The sequence below is a fragment of the Falco punctatus genome (assembly GCF_963210335.1).
Source record: "Falco punctatus genome assembly, chromosome: 3".
Classification (NCBI taxonomy): Eukaryota; Metazoa; Chordata; class Aves; order Falconiformes; family Falconidae; genus Falco; species Falco punctatus.
This window is the reverse complement of record NC_137582.1, coordinates 80,853,418-80,874,000: the sequence shown is the minus strand read 5'-3', so window position 1 is coordinate 80,874,000 and position 20,583 is coordinate 80,853,418. Positions and strand designations below refer to the sequence as shown.

At 38.4% G+C, this 20,583-nt stretch overlaps 1 protein-coding gene across 1 annotated transcript in view; it reads left to right on the top strand.

Moving 5' to 3' along the window:
- The window catches only part of SPMIP7 (sperm microtubule inner protein 7), a 39,744-nt gene extending 19,620 nt beyond the window's left edge, over nucleotides 1-20,124 (top strand). The window contains 4 exon segments of the mRNA XM_080380630.1: nucleotides 7,135-7,171; nucleotides 7,175-7,231; nucleotides 7,235-7,242; nucleotides 11,295-20,124. Coding sequence (XP_080236756.1) covers nucleotides 7,135-7,171; nucleotides 7,175-7,231; nucleotides 7,235-7,242; nucleotides 11,295-11,418 — 226 coding nt within the window. The 3' untranslated portion in view covers nucleotides 11,419-20,124.
- The last annotated feature ends 459 nt before the right edge of the window (nucleotides 20,125-20,583 follow it).

Sequence of the window (20,583 nt, the reverse complement as noted above, 5' to 3'; positions counted from 1 at the left end):
CATCTTTCTTAAAAGTTAGGCTGAGACACAAGTGAAGACTTAGGAACATAAGTAATTTTTTTAATCCAGTTTTTCTCTGTGGTTCAGACATAGAACAGCTGTGGGAGCTTTCACCACATGTAAAAAGCCATGTCGTAAGTGTTGTGATTCATCTAGCAGTGCTAAATTTATGAATCTGAACTTATTAATCAAAACTGTGTTTGTGATCTGGTGGCAGTCTAAGGATGATCAGTGGGCATTTCCCTAAGGAAGCTGTGGAAGTGCTTTTCTCAGGTCAGACTCTATTTCACACTTGACCAAAGGTCCTGGATGGTAATTCAGTGCCTCTCATTTGCTTCTAGGCTTTCATTAAAGCCTGTCTTGGGGGAAAGGGATCAACTACATCATCTCTTGAAGTCTGTTCCAGTCCTGGCATGTAGCATCATTCTTAATATCCTTGGTTTGTGTATACACACCTGAATTTGCTTTAGGATGAACTTGTTCCTCTCTTTCATCCTCAGTTATATTGCAACGTATGCCTAAAAGCTGGAATCTTCTATCATTTCTTTGCCAACGGCAACATAAAAATATTTTTTTTAAAAAAGAGCCAGTCAAAGAATTAGGAATTTGTTGTGAAACAGCACTCTGAAAATCTCTTCCTAATGCAGTCCCTTTTCACCAGCAGATCTCCAAAACTCTTTGATAAAACGTACATGATCTTGTCTTACAGCTCAGTGCTCCATCGAGTACAGTACAGTCAGAGCACAGGAGTTACAGGTTTGAATCTCATCTTTTTATATCACTAAGTAGCAGAGACTTTTTGTATTTTCAATGTATGCCATGTAATTTTGTTAGGTATACTGGAAAACAATTGTCCAGTGTTCAAGTGGCTTTTTTGTATTTTTAAATTTATCAAATTTTTTGTACATATTTTATTTTACTTGTGGTGGGTTTTTTTCCTACTTTCTCTACCTGTCTGCCTACTTTAAACTATCTTCTTGTTTAGACTTTCTTTTCTTTCAAACCCATGAAGTGTAAATTCCATTGGAATCAGTGAGTTAAAGGTATCTGCTTAACAAGATTTCCTGAACAGGGATAGTATTGGGTATCTGTTTATATATTTTGGAGAACTGAGACCTCTGTGATTTGTTTTAGAAGTCATTGAACTCTGAATTGATTATGACTGTTTTCCTTAGTTATTTTTACTTTGTTTCTTACTGATTATATTATTAATTTTTTTCTTATAATATTTATTTGTGGAAGATGAATACTGCATGTGGTTTTATATGTCACATAACTAACCATATACAGGTAGGGAAGCAACTGAGAGCTAAAGAGTATGTTTTGTGCAGCCAGCCAGGCTTTCAGAAATAGCTCAGCAACCACACATGAAAACCAGAATTCTGAAAGAGCTCACATTCTGGGTGCATGTTGATTGCTAAGCTCCTGTGAAAACCTGGCCACAAACACCACAATGAAACTTTTAGGTGCTGAGCACTTTTAAAAATCTGATCCCCTGTGTGTAATTGCTGCTACAACTCAAATGTGTATCAGGGAAGAGGAGGACGGTCCAAATTCTGAAGAAACACCGTATTTTCAACTCCCCTGGGCAAGTTACACAGGGGAGGAAACTTTGCAGCACAGCTACAGAGACTTCCAGGAAGGCTCAGACTGCTAAATTCTTCGGGCACTTTTGAGATGCTCCATGTTATTAATAAGTGAAAATAAGTAATGACCCAATTCATTCTTTCTTATTATTAGCAACTACTTTTAAAAAAATCTCTTTCTCATTCAGAAAGACATTTTGAACCTAGTAATTTTGAAAACCATAGAGAAACTGCTTTTAATGTATCGTATGTATTCCCAACATAATAATCTACTGTTCTCTTTTCTTAAAAACATCTTTATAGGTATGTAATTTTGTTTAATTCTCCTCCTCCCCTAATCACCAGCTTTTTCCTTTGTTGACCTCTTCCCCAAGCAGCTGCTGAAACAAGGTTATGCTCTATGTGGTATTTTAGTTCTGCAGGTGTTTTAAGGGTCAATGGAAAAAAGCCTCCCACGCTGGTGATGGGGATTTCCTCTGTAGCATTCATGGGCAGGCCTCTGGTAAGTGCTCCGTGACAGACACAAATAACTCTCCTTGGCATCGTTAGAACTCCCTTACACCCTCAGTGAATTAGTAGTACTTAGTGTAGTAATAGCATAGCACAGGGTGCATTCCGAGCATACATTAATCAAGTGTTATATCTGACTGTTGATTTTCTCTTTTGTGTGCATTTTTTGTATTACAGTACAGCAACTTCCTGATTTTCATTGTTGTACTTGTTGGTACCTATCTCCTGAAATTTGACAAAAGCAGTTAGGACAGAGATTTGTTTTCTTGTTCCACATTAAAAGCCTCTGCTTCCACAATTAAGTAAAAATCTGGCAGTCATCGACATTTTAAAGCTTGCTACTCATAATTCATCAGCTCTTATAATACTCAGTAGAGGGCAGTGCTTACACAATACATGCACATTCCAACAAGGTGTTACTTAGCAGCACTTTTGAAGCATCAACTAATTCTTTGCCATAGCACTGGTAGATTATAGTGTTAGTTTTTGAAAGATGAGAACCGAGGAGGCTGAAGTGACTTGTCCGAGGCCACAGAGGTTGTTTGTATCAGAGAGAAGAAAGGATCTAACCAACATCAATTTCTGGAAGCAGTTGATTGAAATGGGAACTTAATACATACATACAGTTTCTAGGAAGACAAAGTCCTAAGTGTTTCAAGTCCTGCAGTTCTTGCACAAAGCTGTCCTCTGAAACTACCCTTTATTCTTGGTTTCTCATTTCTCAAGCACATTGGGCAAAGTGCTACTATCACATCAGTGTATCTGTAGTGACTTCAGTCATATTTCTTCAGTGTGGTCAGCTTACAACTGACTGTGTGCATGCATCCCTTATAATTTCAAGTTCCCACAGAAACCTCACAGGCCGCAATTAGCTGGGGACAGGACCCTCTGCTGCCATGCACCTTGCATAGTCATGTTCATGGGCTGCCTAAGAGCTTTCACACAATGTATCTTTTCTTCCGAAACTGACAGCTTGTCCACCGTGTATTATTTTCCAGTTTGATTCATTCATGGGATTGAGGGTGAGGGGTGCTGAAATATCCTACTTCGACATTTTCCAAATGAGGTTTTATGGCTGGCTTGAATCTTGTTTCTGAAAACTATTACCCTGTACTAAAAATGGGGGTTGAAAAAGTTGAAAGCAGAATAAAACTGTTTGAAATTGTAGAAACAAATGTTCCAGTTCAACATGATTCAAAATATTTCTGCGGAGTTACCATTTTGATGGTTTTATTCTTTCAGAAACCCCACATCCACTTTTAAATACCCATGCCCTATCCTGCTTTGACGGCCAAGTGAGAAGGGTATGACATGCAACCCAGTACGCTCCGCTCAAAAACTGTGTCAGCCCCATTCTTTGTTCTACATGCAGTGCCTTGTTTTAACTTCACAAGTTCTCTCAGGTATGTTCTTCCCCAACGCAAAAGACTGTATGCATTGAATTTCCCGACACAGGGTCATGTCTGAGGTGGTTTTGCCACAGGTTATTCTGATTGACAAATAGGATCATGGAGTAAAAGAAGGACCACAAATGTGTCACACATCCCTTCCTGGAAGGGAATGTGAGGTTGAAGCCAGTTGTGAGTCTTATGAGTCCATGAGACCTGAGAGGCCTATTTTATAACTGCAGTAACCAGAAGAACTACTTAATGACTTAATCTGGTGATTTAGTTCTGTGAGATTTATAGAACAGTATTTCTAAGAAAGAGTAAGATGTTGGGAACTCTTTGCTTGTAAGTGCAAGCTGGGAATCTACTGGATTGCTTTCACTAGATAGAATTTTTGCACAAAGAACTTGGATACCTCAGTTGCTCAAGCTGAAGTGCTAGATTCAAGTTTTTCAAGAATTAGGAATTATTTGGGGGAATCTTGATTTTGGTCCCATAAAAACAGCTGACATGGAATTTATATGACAAACCTGGGCATCCAATGCCCTGGAGAACCTAGACCATCACTTCCAGCTGCTGCTCCAGAACAGCATGGATCTTCTGCAGGTTCTGTGCTATAGGGGGTTATCTCAGATACCTTAAGGCATCTCAAATGGTGGCCAACTAAATTAAGTACATGCTTTTTTTCCTGAACACTACCAGAAAATAAAAATTTTCTGTCCCAAGATGGACATATGAAACAGAGGCATACCGAAGCAGAGGCACTTAGAATCACCATATTCCACTTGAAAAATCTTAGAGCTGGCACAGATTCAACTGTCAACACTATGTTTCTTACTGTTGGGACTAGGAGCTGCTAGCATGATAACAAGGAAGTGTATGAACAAGAGAGATGTCATGGTTACAGAAAGAAAGCTTGATGACGACAGCATAACCACAGAGGAGTTTTGTATGTTGCCCAGTGGTAGCCTGGCACTTAGTTGTTTTCTTTAGCAGCAGCAATCTGGTTTAGCAGCTCATCAGAGAAAACACAAAGAGCTAGACAGTGGAATCCAAAAACAAAAAACCAAAGGGGTATTTTTTTAACCTCAGTTTCTTCTGCTTTATCACATACATAACCGCAGCACATTTTTGCATCTTCTTTGCAGGTTCCCAGAAGAGCAGCTGCTTTACTGTAGTGTAAGCTTTCTTACTATCCTGGTAGTTCTAGCTTCTCTCTGCCTATTTCTCTTCTCTTTCAGACATACATCCTTTCCACATGTTGTGAATGTAACAAATTCTGTCAATCCTTTCTAACAGTCTAGTACAAGTCTTCATCTTGAATCATCTCTCAGGCTTGATTTTTGGGTCACATTTGGCCACTTATGATGCTTTTCTCTTCTAGATTTGCAAGTTTTTAAGGTCAGAAGATTTTATCAATCAGATGTCTCACAGTACATAATGTATTCTAATATCTCCACAGTTGTATAGTTATTATGTGAGTTAACTCCAAATAGGCTTATAAAATGTTGCAAGTTAATATGGGGCTTCTTGTTGTGCTGCTTCTCTTCTCTGTGACGCTCATACAATTTCAGGGAAGTCAATGGAATTTCTTTGTTACATAGGAGAGCTGTATCTTGGTGTGTAGCACATCACCAGGGTAATAAAACTGCCCACAGTCTGACTGATTCCTTCAAAATTATATCATATTTTCAGGTTTGGATGAATGCATGTGCATATACACACATAATGTCCATTGTGTCCCTCAGTGGGATCTTTGTATATGCAGATGAAATTTCCTACATAGTTACCTAATCTGCACATAACCTAACAATTGTCTAATTTGACATGAAAAACCAAATTTGTCTGCAAGCCATTTTGACCAGTTCTGAAAATATGTTCTACTACTGTACTAGAATTTCAGGCCTCCTCGTTATCCCTGCATGGCTGCTGTCAAGACTGAGGGCAGATTTGTTACTTGCTCAGCCAACTACTTGGTGATTCCCCATAGGTCACAGCTTCCCAAGTGCAACAGAACTGCTGCACTGATTCTACAAAGCCATCTTCTCTGGAGGGTCATGTACTGGAGCATGGCCCAGGGAATAGAGCAGTATGTGAATGTCTGGGTTAGTGCAAAACTACATCAAAATAAGACAAAGAACTAAATGGTCTTTCAGATAACTATGAGTACAAAGATTACAATATATACCCCCAATGCTCCTGTGGCAAGTATAGTTCACCCAGAGTCCTTTGTTATAATGTGGTAGGTAGATACAGCATTTTGTCATTACCTCTGCTATTCTGGTGAGGAACTTCACAGTCAAGTTTCCTAGTGCACAGGTCATAGAATTTTCTGATAAACCACATTTTGCACATATGTCCAGTTTTGCATCCTGTGCTGAACTTAGTTGCAGAGAAGTACCTGATCATCTGTACTGAAACTAATAACTTTATGCACTTTATAATTAAAGAAACTGTTTATTTTTGCCCGGTGTACAAGGGAACCAAAAACTACCTCAGATTATTTTAAAGGAGACACTTATCATGCATAGGGTCTGAAAACCAACAAAAGACTAATGGAGGTAAGGTTTACAATGCCAAGTATGTAGCTGATTCAGTGAATGAAAGAGTTTGTCATGAGCTCTTACATCCGTGTGTATAGGCAGTCTGGATACATGTATAATGCAGCAGTATCCTTTTTTGAGCTGTCAGTATAGAACAGTACTGATGACACTGAATAACTGCTGCAAAAAAAGCCGTTATATCGGGTGTTTAGATTGCTTTATTTTTAACCTTCCTGGATTATCTCTCTGAATTCATATTAGTACCTTTTTTTCCTTCGATTTTGTCCATCTCTGCTTCATCTTGCAGCAATTGCTATCAAAATTTTCTGTTGTAGAATTCTTTCCTCTGTCTCTTTAAGGAACTTTCTTTTTAATTTCACATTAAAACTTAGCATCAGAATTAACAAAATGCTTTGGTTTTCCCAGATGTGGCACATAGTGTCTCAATCCACTAGTCTACTCAAGCTATTTATTATTTATGTGTCTAAGCATTGTTAATAATGTTACATATACATGTAAGTACATTCTTAATAAATTCTAGGGGAAATATAGAGAATTCCAGAATCATTTGGGATATCATTTGTGGTTTAGGCATGAGAAATCACACCTTTTGGTCTAAAGCCTGCTACCTAAATTCCATATTTGAAGCTGAAACCTAAATGCGGAGTAAAACTGTATCAAATTTTTAAGGAATATTTCCGTGCTTTTTGTGCTCTATGTGAACCCCGGAACCCCATTTTTTCATCGAGATTAAATGTTTCTTGTAGTCATGAATATTGTACAGATATTTGACCCTAAACAGCTGGGGGGGTGGGGGGTGGGGGGAAGGAAAAGTCACTACAGAACTCGTTTTTGCCATGTCTAACCAAATATTTGGGGTCAGATCATCAGCTAGGTGATCATAAAGTAGTTTCACTTATCTTAAAGGAGCTATGCCAGTTCATACATTCTAAGTACTGCTCATTACATTATGAAGAGTTTTTACTCCATCCATCTTTGATAAACACTAGCTATTTTAGAACTGATCTGTAAGTCGTATTTCAAGCCTATGGTCATTTCCTTTACCCTTTCTCTACTCCTCATCCCCACTTTAACTTTTTCCTTTAGCACTCCAGATATCCCTGGATACACTGGCAAGGTTCATTGATCAGCAACTCACCCAGCAAATTCTAATCTTCCATCAACGACCCAATCAATAATTGCATGAATGCATGGGTAGGTATGAGGTATATTTCTCAGCTTGTTCAGGAAGATTATAGGTAAAATCCTAATTTAATTTACTCAGTTAACAAACAATTAAATGTTAAGCATGACATGTTGGCTTAAAAAATACGGAACAGTTGGGGTTGGATTCCACCACATTGTTGTCATTCTAATCTGAAATGCTTTTGAGGTTTTAGAAAAGGTACCTTAATACTGGGGTAAATCATGATTTCTGAATGTGGATTGTTTCTACACTGAGAATTTTTTTTCTTTAGCTATAGTCACTGAGTTATGGTTTAAGTGACTTTTTTTTTTTTTTGATTGATTGATCTGTATGTGTTTTGAAAGAGGCCCATGGATGTCAAAGTTAAAAATTCCCAAAAGAAAATTGTTGGTGTTGTGTGTCCAAATTGTTGTTGGCAGACTTAAGAAATGGTTATTTGTTATACAAGAATAGTTGTTAAAAATGGGTGGGTTTACTTAGAAGGCAGTGTGAGGCAAGATCATGCCATGCCCCCACACTGATGCAGCCCGAGACCCTATGACTATGAAATCATCATAGCCCCACATCACTGTTGTGGCTACCTCAAGAAGTGGATTAGTAATCTTTATTCCCTCTTGCTCTTCCATACAAAGCTTGTTAAATCTATGGGCCAATGTAAGTATTCAGGTGTCTAATTCTTGTTGGGTTTGAAAGAGCTGGACACTTCAAAACAGTTGAAAACCCCTTTTGTTAGCACAAAGAGCTTCTGACATTGGCAAAGGACCAACCTAACCTTTTTCCCAGTAGCTTCAAAATAGCTTAATAACTGTTTGTGTCCCTTTCCTATGATTTTGCACTTTAGTTTCTGACTTCTCGTTATCCCTAATGATCTAGGACGTGTTGACACTATCCCAAGTTTCCATGTTCTCCTGAAAAATTTATCTTATGTTAGACTGGTTAATTGGATTCTGTTCACAACACATCACACTTCTTATTCAGCACTGAGAGGGAAAAGTATCCAGAAAAGGCTTGAGGAGCTTTAGGGAGCTGCCTGGCTTTTAAAGAAATCACCCCGTCAAGCGTTTCATCGTTGTGCAAAATGCATTGCCTTCCATTTCTGCTGCCTTCCATCCATTCACCTCTGCTCTTTTTGTCTTGTGGTTATACTTTGAAAACAGACAGTCACCTGTAGTCACAGTTTGCTGTTGACAGGAAATGAAAAGATGGAACAGCATCCTGAGTCTCCGTAGGCTAATAAAGTTGAACTTGGAGCAGCCTGATGCAAGACTAACTTGCTTGTAAATGTCACAGACAAATAAAAAGGCAAATGCATCTTAGGAAATATCATCGTCAGACTTCAGACAGGTACCAGATTTCAAGAGCAAAAAGACAGGTGCCACTGTGATCTAAGAAAGCAAAACACATCTGTTACTTCCTTTTACTTTATACAGGTGTTACTGTGGGTGTAGTTCATAGTGGATGAATTTTCTTAGTTTTCAGTGGATGGCAAGAACAGGGTCCTTGTTTTGTGCTACTGGATACTTCCCAGAACCAGGACAGAATCCCCTGACTTTTTTGAAGAAGGCTGTGTGGGAAACACATAGCAAGCATAATCATACCCAGACATTGTAGACCAGGTTTCACCAGTTTTTTTTCTGAGCTGTGGTACATTCCTCTGAGGGTAGTACCCAGTCCTATTTTACCTTCTCTGGGCCTACTTGTGGAGTAAAATAAATGTTCACTGACTTAAGATGGAGGATCATAGCCTCTATGAAACTGCTGTGTAGAACTATTAGTGATGCTGGGAATCTCCCCGCAACATCAGTTAGTGATGTCCATAAAAGAGATGCTTAACATTTGTTTCCTTCCCTGCTAATTTCAGTGGTCACAGGTCAAGCTCAGCTGTGGTGGAGAGGTGAAGAGAACAGAGGTTATTCCTGAAATCAGGATCAGACTATCCCAATTCACCTTCACATGCTTTTCATGTAAAGCGTGATTTCATTCTTACTGTTTTTAAATTGGTGACCTGTTTTTTTCTCTCTTTGATCATTTTCAAGCCATGCCTGTAATAATTTCTCAGAAAGTAGCAAGTGATTGCATGTGGTAGATGATTTTACAGCTGCTTTATTTGACATATCTACAATATACGGTCAGTCTCCTGAAGACAATTATGGGTATCAGAGAGAGTCTCTTGTCTACTGCTGACATGGTCTAATAAATGTTCCTGTCAAAAGTATCAGCAATATCAGATAGACCAGGCAGCATGCAACCACTTCTGCACTGCACTTCCATTACATGGAGCTTCCACAGTATGTAGGGCAAAATCCTTTATACCTGTTTTAAGCATGCTAAACTCAACAGGATTGTATAGAATATAGAACAGAAGAAATATGGTTTCTTTGTCTTCGAATATGAATAATATTTTTATATGTCAAGTTTTATTGGTGTATTTTTATTGTATTTTTGCTTCCAGGTAATCCCAAGGTAAAGTCAGAAAATTAGGTTTCAAAGTCCTTTAGAACAATTAAATTCTGGCAGCATTGTTTAGCTTTTGCATAGGAATGAATGTTTTATATGTTGTTTTGTGTTTAAATGAACTGTTCATTACTACTCAGAAAACACAAATCCATTTGCACCATGAGTTGTAAGGATATTCATTGGCCTCACCATATGTAATATGTTTGATTTTCTAAAGAAAGCTTGAACCTTTTCAGCAAGTTGCTTTGGAGAATGCAAAAGAGATCTTTAGGTCAAAAGAAAATATTTTTTGTTTGGAGAGTGAGTGAACATAAGAGTCTGGTCAGTTCTGTGTCAGCCCTGCTTTGATTAGGCAGGCGTTCTGCAGCAGACAGGCTACACCAACTGTTGTGGTTTAACCCCAGCTGGTAACTAAGTACCACACAGCCACTCACTCTCTCCCCCTAACCCAGGGGGATAGGGAGGAAAATTGGAAAGGAATGTAAAAATCATGGGTTGAGATAAGAACAACTTAATAAGAAAACTCAAAGCCATGCATGCAAGCAAAGCAAAGCAAGGAATTCCCCACTTCCCATGGGCAGGCAGGTGCTCAGCCATCCCCAGGAAAGCCAAGCTCCATCACACCTAACGGTTACTTGGGAAGACAAATGCCATAACACCAAAATGTCCCCGCCCTTCCTTCTTCTTCCCCTAGCTTATCTACTCAGCATGACGTCTTAGGGTATGGAATATCCCTTTGGCCAGTTGAGGTCACCTGTCCTGGCTGTGTCCCCTCCCAGTTTCCCGTGCCCCTCCAGCCCTCTCCCTGGCAGGGCCCAAGGAACTGAAAAGTCCTTGACTTAGTATAAACATCACCCATCAACAACTGAAAGCATCAGTGTCCTATCAACAGTCTTCTCACAGCAAATCCAAATCACAGATAGTAAGAAGAAAATTAGCTCTATCCCAGCTGAAATCAGGACACTAACTTAGACTGTAGGTATCAGATTATTTATAGTGCCTCCTCTTGTAAAGGATCAGAAGAATACTAGAAGTCTAGCGTAAATTGTTCCTTCCCAGACTATCCCCAGCATATTTTCTAATGCCCAACCCAGTATTCGGTACCACAAGGACTGAGCATCTAAAGCAGGCACGCCATGGTGCCAGAAAAGTGTCTTTTCCAGGCTTGAAAGTCAAACCTTCAGCATCACCTCCAGGCACTGCAGGGCCTTATGTGCTTGAATGCTTTCAGCATGCTCATAGCGGTTCTACACAGACAGTGTGCAGGTTAGTTGTGAAGCAACTGTGTGTGTCCAAGAAAGGCTGTAAAGATGCAAGATGCAGAATACAGCTCTTAGAGCTGATGTAGGAATCTGTGTTTCAGCATGTTACATATATCCAGATAGTAAGACTTAAAATAAGATTTAATACTCTTAGGCAGTTTTGCCACCATTGTTCTTAAGGGGGCTGATTCTAATATCATGGAGTACTGCAAATAGTAGTCCCTGAGGCCAGTGGGCACAACTGTTTATGAAGAAAGCAGTTAGATGGGAGAGAGCGAATGTTTAGCAATATGAGAACACATTTTAAAAGTCTTTTCTTCTCTGTCTTTGTGTGACTGCAGATACATAGCCAAACATGGAAGCTTGTCTCAATATAATCACCAGGAACCTCTTTCTCAAGTTGTGACTCCAGTTAGTCCTCAGAATTATTTCAACAAGACAGAACCAGAAACTATTACAGTTTAGAAAATGTCAATCCTTCTTACCTGCATAACTGAGAGCCTCAGTGTCTGACAGTGAGGAGGAAGGAAATGTGTGAAGATGTGTGGATACTTTAAATATGGAACAAAAATAAAATAACATAAAAGTGGGTGTTTGTGGTAGACTTACTACATTATTCTCATATTTATGACTTACTAGCGTTGACAGTTAAAACCATATTAAAACAAGAGGAGTCATAAGTCAAAGGCTTGAAACTTGTTCTTTCTTGTTCTTACTGGATTGCCTTATTAACAAAGGTTGAAGATGATGCTGTAGCTGTTCCATCCATTGACATAAACATTTTGTGTATATATATATACAAACACGCATACACATGTGGATGCACATATGTAAATGTATTACTAACCAAGAAATCATTACAGAGCGGCAACCCTTCTCACTAGTCTTGCAAAGATGCTTAAATGTCAGAGTGAGATTTTAATCTTCGCCTGTACTGACTCTGTGTGTAGTAGTCAATAAAAGGAGGCAGGTTATGTTCTCTGATCTGGAGGCTAAATAAGACTGAGTGGCTTGCATCGATGCTTAAATTCTTTTATGCTTAAACTGAAAACAGTTAAACGGGGAAGATGGAGGGCCAATACTTAAGGATTTATCTCAGCAGTGTTTTATTTTCTCATGTTATTGTAGACAACATGAGGAAGTTGCATCCCTGAGAAAGAGACCAAATGTGAATTTGTAGTCCAGGGAGTTCTACGGTTCTCCAGGGGCCAAAATAGTCGTCATAGTTTATTTTAATTTGGACAGCCTGGCAGCTTGCTCAGAAGTTTCTGTACTGAGGTCTCTGGTATTATTCAAATCATCTATATACCTATACCTGCCTTGTTACCTATCCTGCTTGCTTTTCTCCAGTACAGGTTTTCTCCAGGCTTTTGAGGTACATATGTATGTAACACATTTGTAATAGCTTTCCCATAGCCACTTAAGGGCTTTCTGTGAAGGACTATGAAATGCACCAATGGCAAAAGGCCTGTTTAAAAGCAGCCTGGAAATACTAGAAATACTGAAAGGTGGGGAACATTAACCACAGAGCCAGAAGACAGCAAATCTGCAGAAAGAACTAATATCTCTTAACAAAGGGATTAGATCCTCAGCAACAATAATGGGAACTGAGCATCCAAACCCCTGACATTGCTGTGCAAATCTCAGTCACAGAGGATATACAAGCCCCTAGGGAATGTCAGTTGACAGCTAAGCAAGAAAAGGACTGACACTAAGGTATACCATTTCCCCTAATAAGACTGTAGCAGATTGTTTATCCTAAAGTGAAGCAGGAAGATTGCAGTTCTTGTAGTGTCTGACCTAACAAAGAAACTATATCACTTCTAGCTTTCTGTATTTTCATTGTGCACAAACCACTGATACCAGATTTTTAAAAACAGATGCTCTCATCTCATCTCATCAGTTTCTCTGTATGCATTAAATTAGAACTTCTGTGTACATATGCAAAATTAAGGCATACGTATAGGTACAGGAAGGATGCCTTTGCCTTTTGTGCTTGTACATTTTGGACCTACGCACGTATACAAGCCAGTGAGTATTTTAGATTAAAAAATAGTCTCTTTTGCCAGTTTGGCTAATTATGTCCTACTGAATTATTATGTACCATATAAAAATATTTGAAAATTTGTTACTGGTTACAAAGGCTATGTTGTTATATGCTTGAGAAGGATTCCAATTAAGTCTTTCAGAGCCCCAGCTCTGCAATGTAAAGAGAATGATCTGACTTTGGTTAAGAATGTAGGAACTGTGTGCAATGCAATGCAGCATCAGAGGCTATATCTTGAACAGAAACTTAAATTCCATTCAAACTAACAGATGAAAACTGATTACATTTTAAACCAGCAGTGGGCTGAGAACACTGACTGCAAAGACAGATGCCATCGCTTGAGTAAGTTCAGATTGGTTGCTTTATGTATAAAAACATTCTACACATGGCATAATTAAAGCACAATTATCTAAGGAGATGGGAGTGATATTTAAAGTGGGGCAGGTTCTCAGCTGGATAACTCAGCATAGTTTTCTCTGACTTTACAGATTGGTTAAGAGCCAGAATCTCTACATCTAATGAGTGAAAACTGTATATTAGAAATACTCTAGATAAATCAAAATTGAAAAAAAAAAGAATAAAAAGGTTAGGATGATTTACACTTTTTCATATTCTAGGTCAAGCTGAGGAAATTTATAAAAAAAATAAAGAGTGGGGAGGAAAGGTATTTTTGAAAGTCAGCTTCTAGTTACTTTCAGTTTCTGTGAAAACTTGAACAAAAAGAAACAAGCTTTTGGGCTTAAAGAGCAAATAGAAGGGAAATACTTGTATCCAAATTATAAAAAAGTCCTTCATTTCACTTAAACTCATTAAAACAACAAAAAGCATGTTTTTAAACTGTTTTTCCCATTAAGAAGTTTTATTATTTTAGCAAATCTGTATTTGATCCTAAAATTACAAGATAGTATTCCTTGAAACCTTAAAGAGAGATAATTTTCATATAATGAAACAGAAGAACTTACAAAACTAATAATTAAAAAATAGGTATGTGACACTTTCTGTATAAGGCCTATCCCTTTTTCTGCTGGTTGCAATAGCATTGCTCTTGGCAGTGAAGACAGAAGGGGATTCTTGCCATCATGTCAATCCTATAAATAGCACCACTTGATTTAATCTGAACTCTTCTAGATTCATGTGACTCATGGTATGGTGAGCTGGTTATTGCTGTTTTAAAATTTTCTGGCTCTTCCACACCATCCTAAAGAGAAATACCTCCCTTCCCCTAGAATATCTTTTCACTTGATACTGTGACATATGATATAAAATATATGAAATAGGGTTGCTATTAAAGAATCTCAGTTTTGCCTTCAGTTGGAAACCATTGAACAAATACTTCAGTTCATGGGCCAACTTCTGCTTTCCATCTGTTGAATGCCTTGCTGAATCATAGATGCTGTTAATGTATACATGGTGTTCATAAAGCAATCAAATTTCAAGTGACAAAAAAATAATTTTTGGATCTGTTCCTTTGAGTTATGGCATCAACACCTAGATGAACAGGAACAGAGTTGGCTTCCGGTTGTAGTAAAACCACTGAAAAACAATGCTGCCGTGAGAGAAATGGTTTCCTGAGTAGAATTTAGTTGGTTTTCCTTCTACAGTCTTCTAAGGGCTATGGAAAGTATAGTCTTCTAAAGCAGAGCATTTACACCTCGCAAAAAGTCACTACAGTTGCAGCTTGTTTCACAGAATTTCTCTTTATAACCAGCAGGCTTTGGAAGTGAAATGAGTTGAAGGGATGTTTTTTGTAAAGTAGTTGTTAGCATAGTGACCATGCCTTTAATATGATCCCTTCAATGTACACAGTAAATAAACATGTCTTAAATAACTCTATTTCTTTCTAAATATCTCTAAATAATATCTATATCTTTTTTGTTTATAAACCCCTTCAAATACATTTTTGCATTGTTTAATGGTTTGATCATAAAGAAACATTTAGACATGGAAAAATAGGCTACAATAGAACAATTATCATAACTCAAGCTAAAGTTCATATTCTTTTAGACTAGATTCTTTTCCCTCTTGCTCCTTTCAGAAATATGCATTTTAAAAAATTGGTTTCCTTTGGTTTGTTTGTTATTTTACTCCTAATGCTTCTCATCTGCCGTCTAGTAAAGGTCATAGAAATATTAATGTACTTCCAAAGCAAGAGGACCAAAAAGCTTTGCTTTCAACATAGCTTAGAGTATGGGGATGCAAATTGCAAAAAATCAGTGGCCTGTATCTTCTCACAGAATTATTTAGTAATGAATATACCAAGTGAAAGAGAAATGTCTGTTGGGTAAACAATACACATAAACAACTTCATGGTAGGAAAATAATATGATATAAGAGGCGGTGGTGATCCTAGCCTGAAATCTTGAAAATGACTGGAGAAAATAAGGTACTTACAGAGGAGACAGAAACTAAAAGCATATAATAACTGGAAACTTTGTTTGTTTCGCTGTAGATGGAAGCATTTTTTATTTAATAAAATACAATTAAAAATAGAAAAACATCATGACCAAGTAGAGGATTTGTGTTGCTTTCAGAAATTGAGAGATAAAGTGTTATTTACTTGGATATGTTTGGCAGAGCAGAGGAGAAAACAAAGTTTAAGTAGGGTATTCCCTTCCACTGGTGGCTAAAAACTCCTTGGTTTGGGTCTCAGAATCTGTTAGCCACTGCTGTCTTTTCTGTCCCCTCAGCAACGTGGGACTTGAGAGGCTTAGCTTACACTTTAGAACAGGACTCAATTTTCACCCATGTGCAGGAGTACAAAGTAGCCCTGCAAAGTGTCTATCAAGCCATCCCAGAGAAGATTGCTCTTGAAATACTGACCTATCTCATGCTGAGGCAGGACAGCTGCTTACCATCTCATCCACAATCCGTTTCTACTTAGAAAATGTAATTGCTGGCTTTATAGCAAGGAGTAAGGATACCCCTTCCCTTGTAAATACTGTTGCATGACATTTAATGACAGTAAGAAGTCAAGACTGCACCTCATGTCTTCCCTGAAAAACAGCAGCTCTGAGATCAGCCTGAGAAAATGTGTCTCAGTAAAGACTGAGAAAAAAAAAAACCTGCCCAAATCGTCCCCTCCTTTACTAAATGTTATTTGCATTGGGGGGTTCTCTGGGAAATAGGAATCAGGCCTAAGTGTAGTTGGCTGTGGGACAAGACAAAGCTGCTGCTGCTGCTGCTGTGTGCTCATTACTTGGTCTAGTAATGAGCATATGTAGTAATTTTATGATTATACATATATATATATATATATATATACATACATATAGGCCCTAAAAGTCAAAGGCCTTTAAGCACCCACATTCTACTCACTGGTGGTTTCATTTGCCTGCATGTGCAACTTTGGAGCATCACTATCTCAGAAGCTAGGTAACATTAAAGCAATGGTGGTGTAAGTGCTGTTCCTTTTACTGTGGCTTATGCTGCAAGCCTCTGACATTGTCCTATCTCTGCTGCCATTAAAAAGATAATAATCAGGTTCCATCTTTAGATAAAAGGCATTCTATGGCTCCTCATTGTCACTCTGTGTGAAACAAATCTGTATGGGTAAATTATATGCACACTCATTAGTTTAGGATTTTTCCGTGAATTTCTGTAGCATTCTCACAATTGGAATACAAAATGAAATTTCCATGACCTCCTAATAAAGATCTAAACCACACAAGTAGCAGTATGAAGGAATTCAATGGAACTATTCACATGAATAAAATCACATTTGTGCAGCTTCTCTCATCTTTGATGTGGCCCTTTGATTCAAGAAATTATCCCTATATAACAAAGTACTTACAGAACAAAGCTGAGCGCAAGCGTATTGCTAGCTCTCAATTTTAGAACAGCATATACCTTGCTGAATCCTGTGGTACAGACCTTCTCACCTATATCAGTGACCACTAAAAAACCTATAGATCACTTGCTTGACACCACCTAAACTGACTGTTTCATTGCTGATAGGAAGTCTGACAATATGCAAATATTGCAGTTATTCAGTCCAGCAAGAATGTATCTATGAAATGCAGACATTTCCTTCAACAAGAACCATTGCGTATTCAGCAAGCCCATTACTTTTAGTTAAAAAAGAAATACTTCTTAGACTTTTTCCTTTAAAAACTGAACTAAGTTTCTTATAGGACCTCTATGTGTTTTGAAGAAAGAATGTCCAATATATTCTGCACAGGGTGAAAGTGAAACTCTCAGCTCATAAAATTACGTGCAGCTATCATGTTCAGTTCACCAGTGACTGCCAGTCAATTCAGGATAAAAAGCCTACCCAAGGTTGGAAAGAAGTCCAGGCCAGTTAGCCAGGCACAGACCTGAGAGTTAGGGTTTTCCAATTTACCTGCATCGTGCTCTCAGTTTTCTTAACCTTCATTTCCTAGACACAAACACACACACACACATTCTTTTAGTATGGGGATAAAATCAGCTGGCTTTGTAAAGTAAGAAAATCAAGAAGGAAAAGAGATAGACAAAACCTAAGTGCTCTTACTATCATTCTGTATTGAAAGTAAAATGCAAGCTAATTTCTTTTCCTGCAGGCTCCACGTTGCTCTTGCTATTTCTCCGTTTGTCTAATTCCAGCCTAACCTGAAGAGCTGTTAGTGTGAAATCTCACAGAACTTCCTAGGCTCATTTCCATATTTTTTTGCTGACAACCTTGCGTGGGACAATTAAATAATTTGGGTAAGCAGTCACCCCAATCAAAATATTTTCCAGTTAATTAGGAGATCAGATATCAGTGAAAAAAGCATATAATTGTATTAGCCACCATCAGTTTGACACAGTAAATATGCTAGTATGTACACATCTCAAATAATGATACAGTCAGCAGGCTGTAAATCAAACTAATTTACACTTAAAATAATTAGAGAATAAAGGAGAAATGACTGGAATGACTGAAGATTTCGTGAAGGCAAGCCACATCGCAAATATAAGTGATTAAAAAGAAAAATCTTAATGACAGCCTTGATATAGCTGCCTAAAATGCAAGGTAACTCCAACTATTTACCTTATCAGGAAACTGGACAAGCTCCAAGCAACAACAACAAAACCAAACCAAACAAAAAAACAACCAAACAAAAAAAAAAACACCACCCAAAAGCAAAAGCATCCACTGACTTCAATGACCTGCTGCAGCTTTCTAACAGCTAAAGATTAAGTGCATTAAGTGCAAGTCTAAAGCAGAAGTCAGGTGTGATTTAATTACTCAAATCAAAACCTGAGATTAATTCTCGTCCCCACAATATACATAAAGATGCAAAACTGCCAGCACATCCTGAAGTTGACTCTGGCTTCGAAGTTCCCTAGACACTGTGGATGTATACACATTGGTGAATTAAAACATATCAAGTGCCACTTTATGGCACTTGGCTCAAGGAATGGCCAATATCTGTGCTGTTAACTTGACGAGAGTCCAAAACAAGGATGCCACCACTATGAAGCATTGGTAACTCCTGCCAATTTCCAAATTTAAGCCTGATATTTTTTTGGGTGGGTGAAGAAGAATGCTGTTCAGCATGAACCAAGAGTATGCCAGATGCCATGCTTGAATTCTAATAGTATAGCTGGTCCAATTGTACAGCCAGGAAGAGTCCCCAGTGGTATTTAATTTGCTCATGTAGACACAGCTGCAGAAGTTTGCTTCAGAGCTTGCACAGAATTACCTGACATAGTGCATACATAAGCCAGATCACGTTCCAGAAACCATCAATAACCAGGAAGAAAGAGTTTCCCTAAGTGACCTGTCCCCTGGGAATTAGGATATGTCCTTTGGAAGAAGAGATATGGGTAGGATTCAGAACTGCAGCAAGAATAAGATGGCTATAAGACTCAGAAAAGAATCATGGAGTCATAAATAAACATAATTTGGAGAGAAGCTCTGGAGGTCATCCATTTAAACTCCCTGTTCAAAATGAGGCCAATGATGAAGGCAAAGCATATTGCCCAGGGCCTTGCCCAGCTGGATTATAAAAAATCTCCAGGCATGCAGACTCCACAGCCTCTCTGAGCCACACGTTCCAGTGCTTCCCAGCTGCCCCTGTGAGAAACTTTTCCTCATATTGTCTCTGTTATGGTTTGTGACCATTCCCTCATGTCACTTGACGTTGCACCTCACATCTGGCTCTGTCTATTCTGTAACCTTTTTTGGTCAGTTGAAGGCTGCAATTACACCCTCCCATGTGACTCCTTTTCTTCAGGCTAAAGTAACCCTTTTCCCTAGTCCTTAGATGATGTGCTCCAGCCCCATGACCATCTTTGTGGCCCTCATCTGAACACTCTCCAATTTGTCATTAGTAACCTCTCCTATCTCCAGGCAGCTTATGGTTATCTGGCCTTTTGAATCCTTTAAGCCAACAGACTACTGAATTTCCATGCCACATAAAGGAGATGTGGGAAAGAGGGAGGGTAGCTTCCCCAGTTTTTTTTTTTTTTAATTAGGAAGTCTCTTGTAGATTTCTTTTGTTGTAAAAGCTATACCCCTTAATAAGCAATAGCATTTTATGCAGACACAGTAAATATGCTAGTATGTGTGTGCATGTGCATGTGTGTATATATGTGTGTGTGTGTTTATATATATGGATACATATGTATCTCCCACTGGCTGCTTTGAAGTGGCTACACACCAAGTGTTTCAGACAGCGCAGCTGCAGGATTTCACCTGCATTTGCAGTTCCTGCCTCTCCGTAGGCATTCTTTCCCACATTCCCTTTGTCTAAATTTGGGATGTGGTTTCCCCTGTGAGATGGGGTTACCTCAAAATTTGACCCTGTGCTATCTTTAAGGCACTTGCTCTTTTTCTGATTTGGCCCCGAGTGACTGCTCATTGTAAGCAAATTTACTTACCTATTCATTTTAGTACTGCCCTGGGAGCAATATGTTACCTTGCAACCTTAAACCCCCCTCTTGAGAGGCAGTTCTGTAGCATAGATGCTATTTTTCAGCCCAGGACAGGGTATCAATTGACTTGCAACAACTAACCTGCTTCCATACACCACTCACTGGCAGTGTGCTATGCATTTACTTTATATCAGCTACTCCTCACTCTAATTTACCTTTCAAGTGGGCTAATGAAATGCAGTGCTATAGTCCAGCTGTATTAAAAAAAAAAACCAAAAAACCAAAAACAAACAACCAAAAAACAAACCACCAAACCCACCACCCCAACTCTGGGGTACTGAATAGCAAAGAAAAAGAATGTAATGTAACAGAGACAGGCTCCCATCATATTTGTAAAACTTTCCCAGGAAGGAAATACTGTCAACTTTCAAAAGTTCCTCATCTATCCAGATATTTCAGTTAGAGATGTGTTTTTGTGTATAATAAATTGCTTCTAGTTGGCTGAAAATCATTTTTTAGCTCTTATCTTTGTGATCGGTTACCTCTGCTGTTCTTTAATGGCCTTCACCTCATTATGCAACTAGTCATTAAAAGCTTAGTATCCAGTACAATGGTAGCTTATGTAAAGTGATCTATGAGAGCTTTATATAGGCTTACCAGCCGCAGCCTTAATTTTACTCATTCGTCTTAATTTTTTGTAATCATTTTTTGTAAAAAGGGTATAATGTCAGGCATGCTTCCCTGCT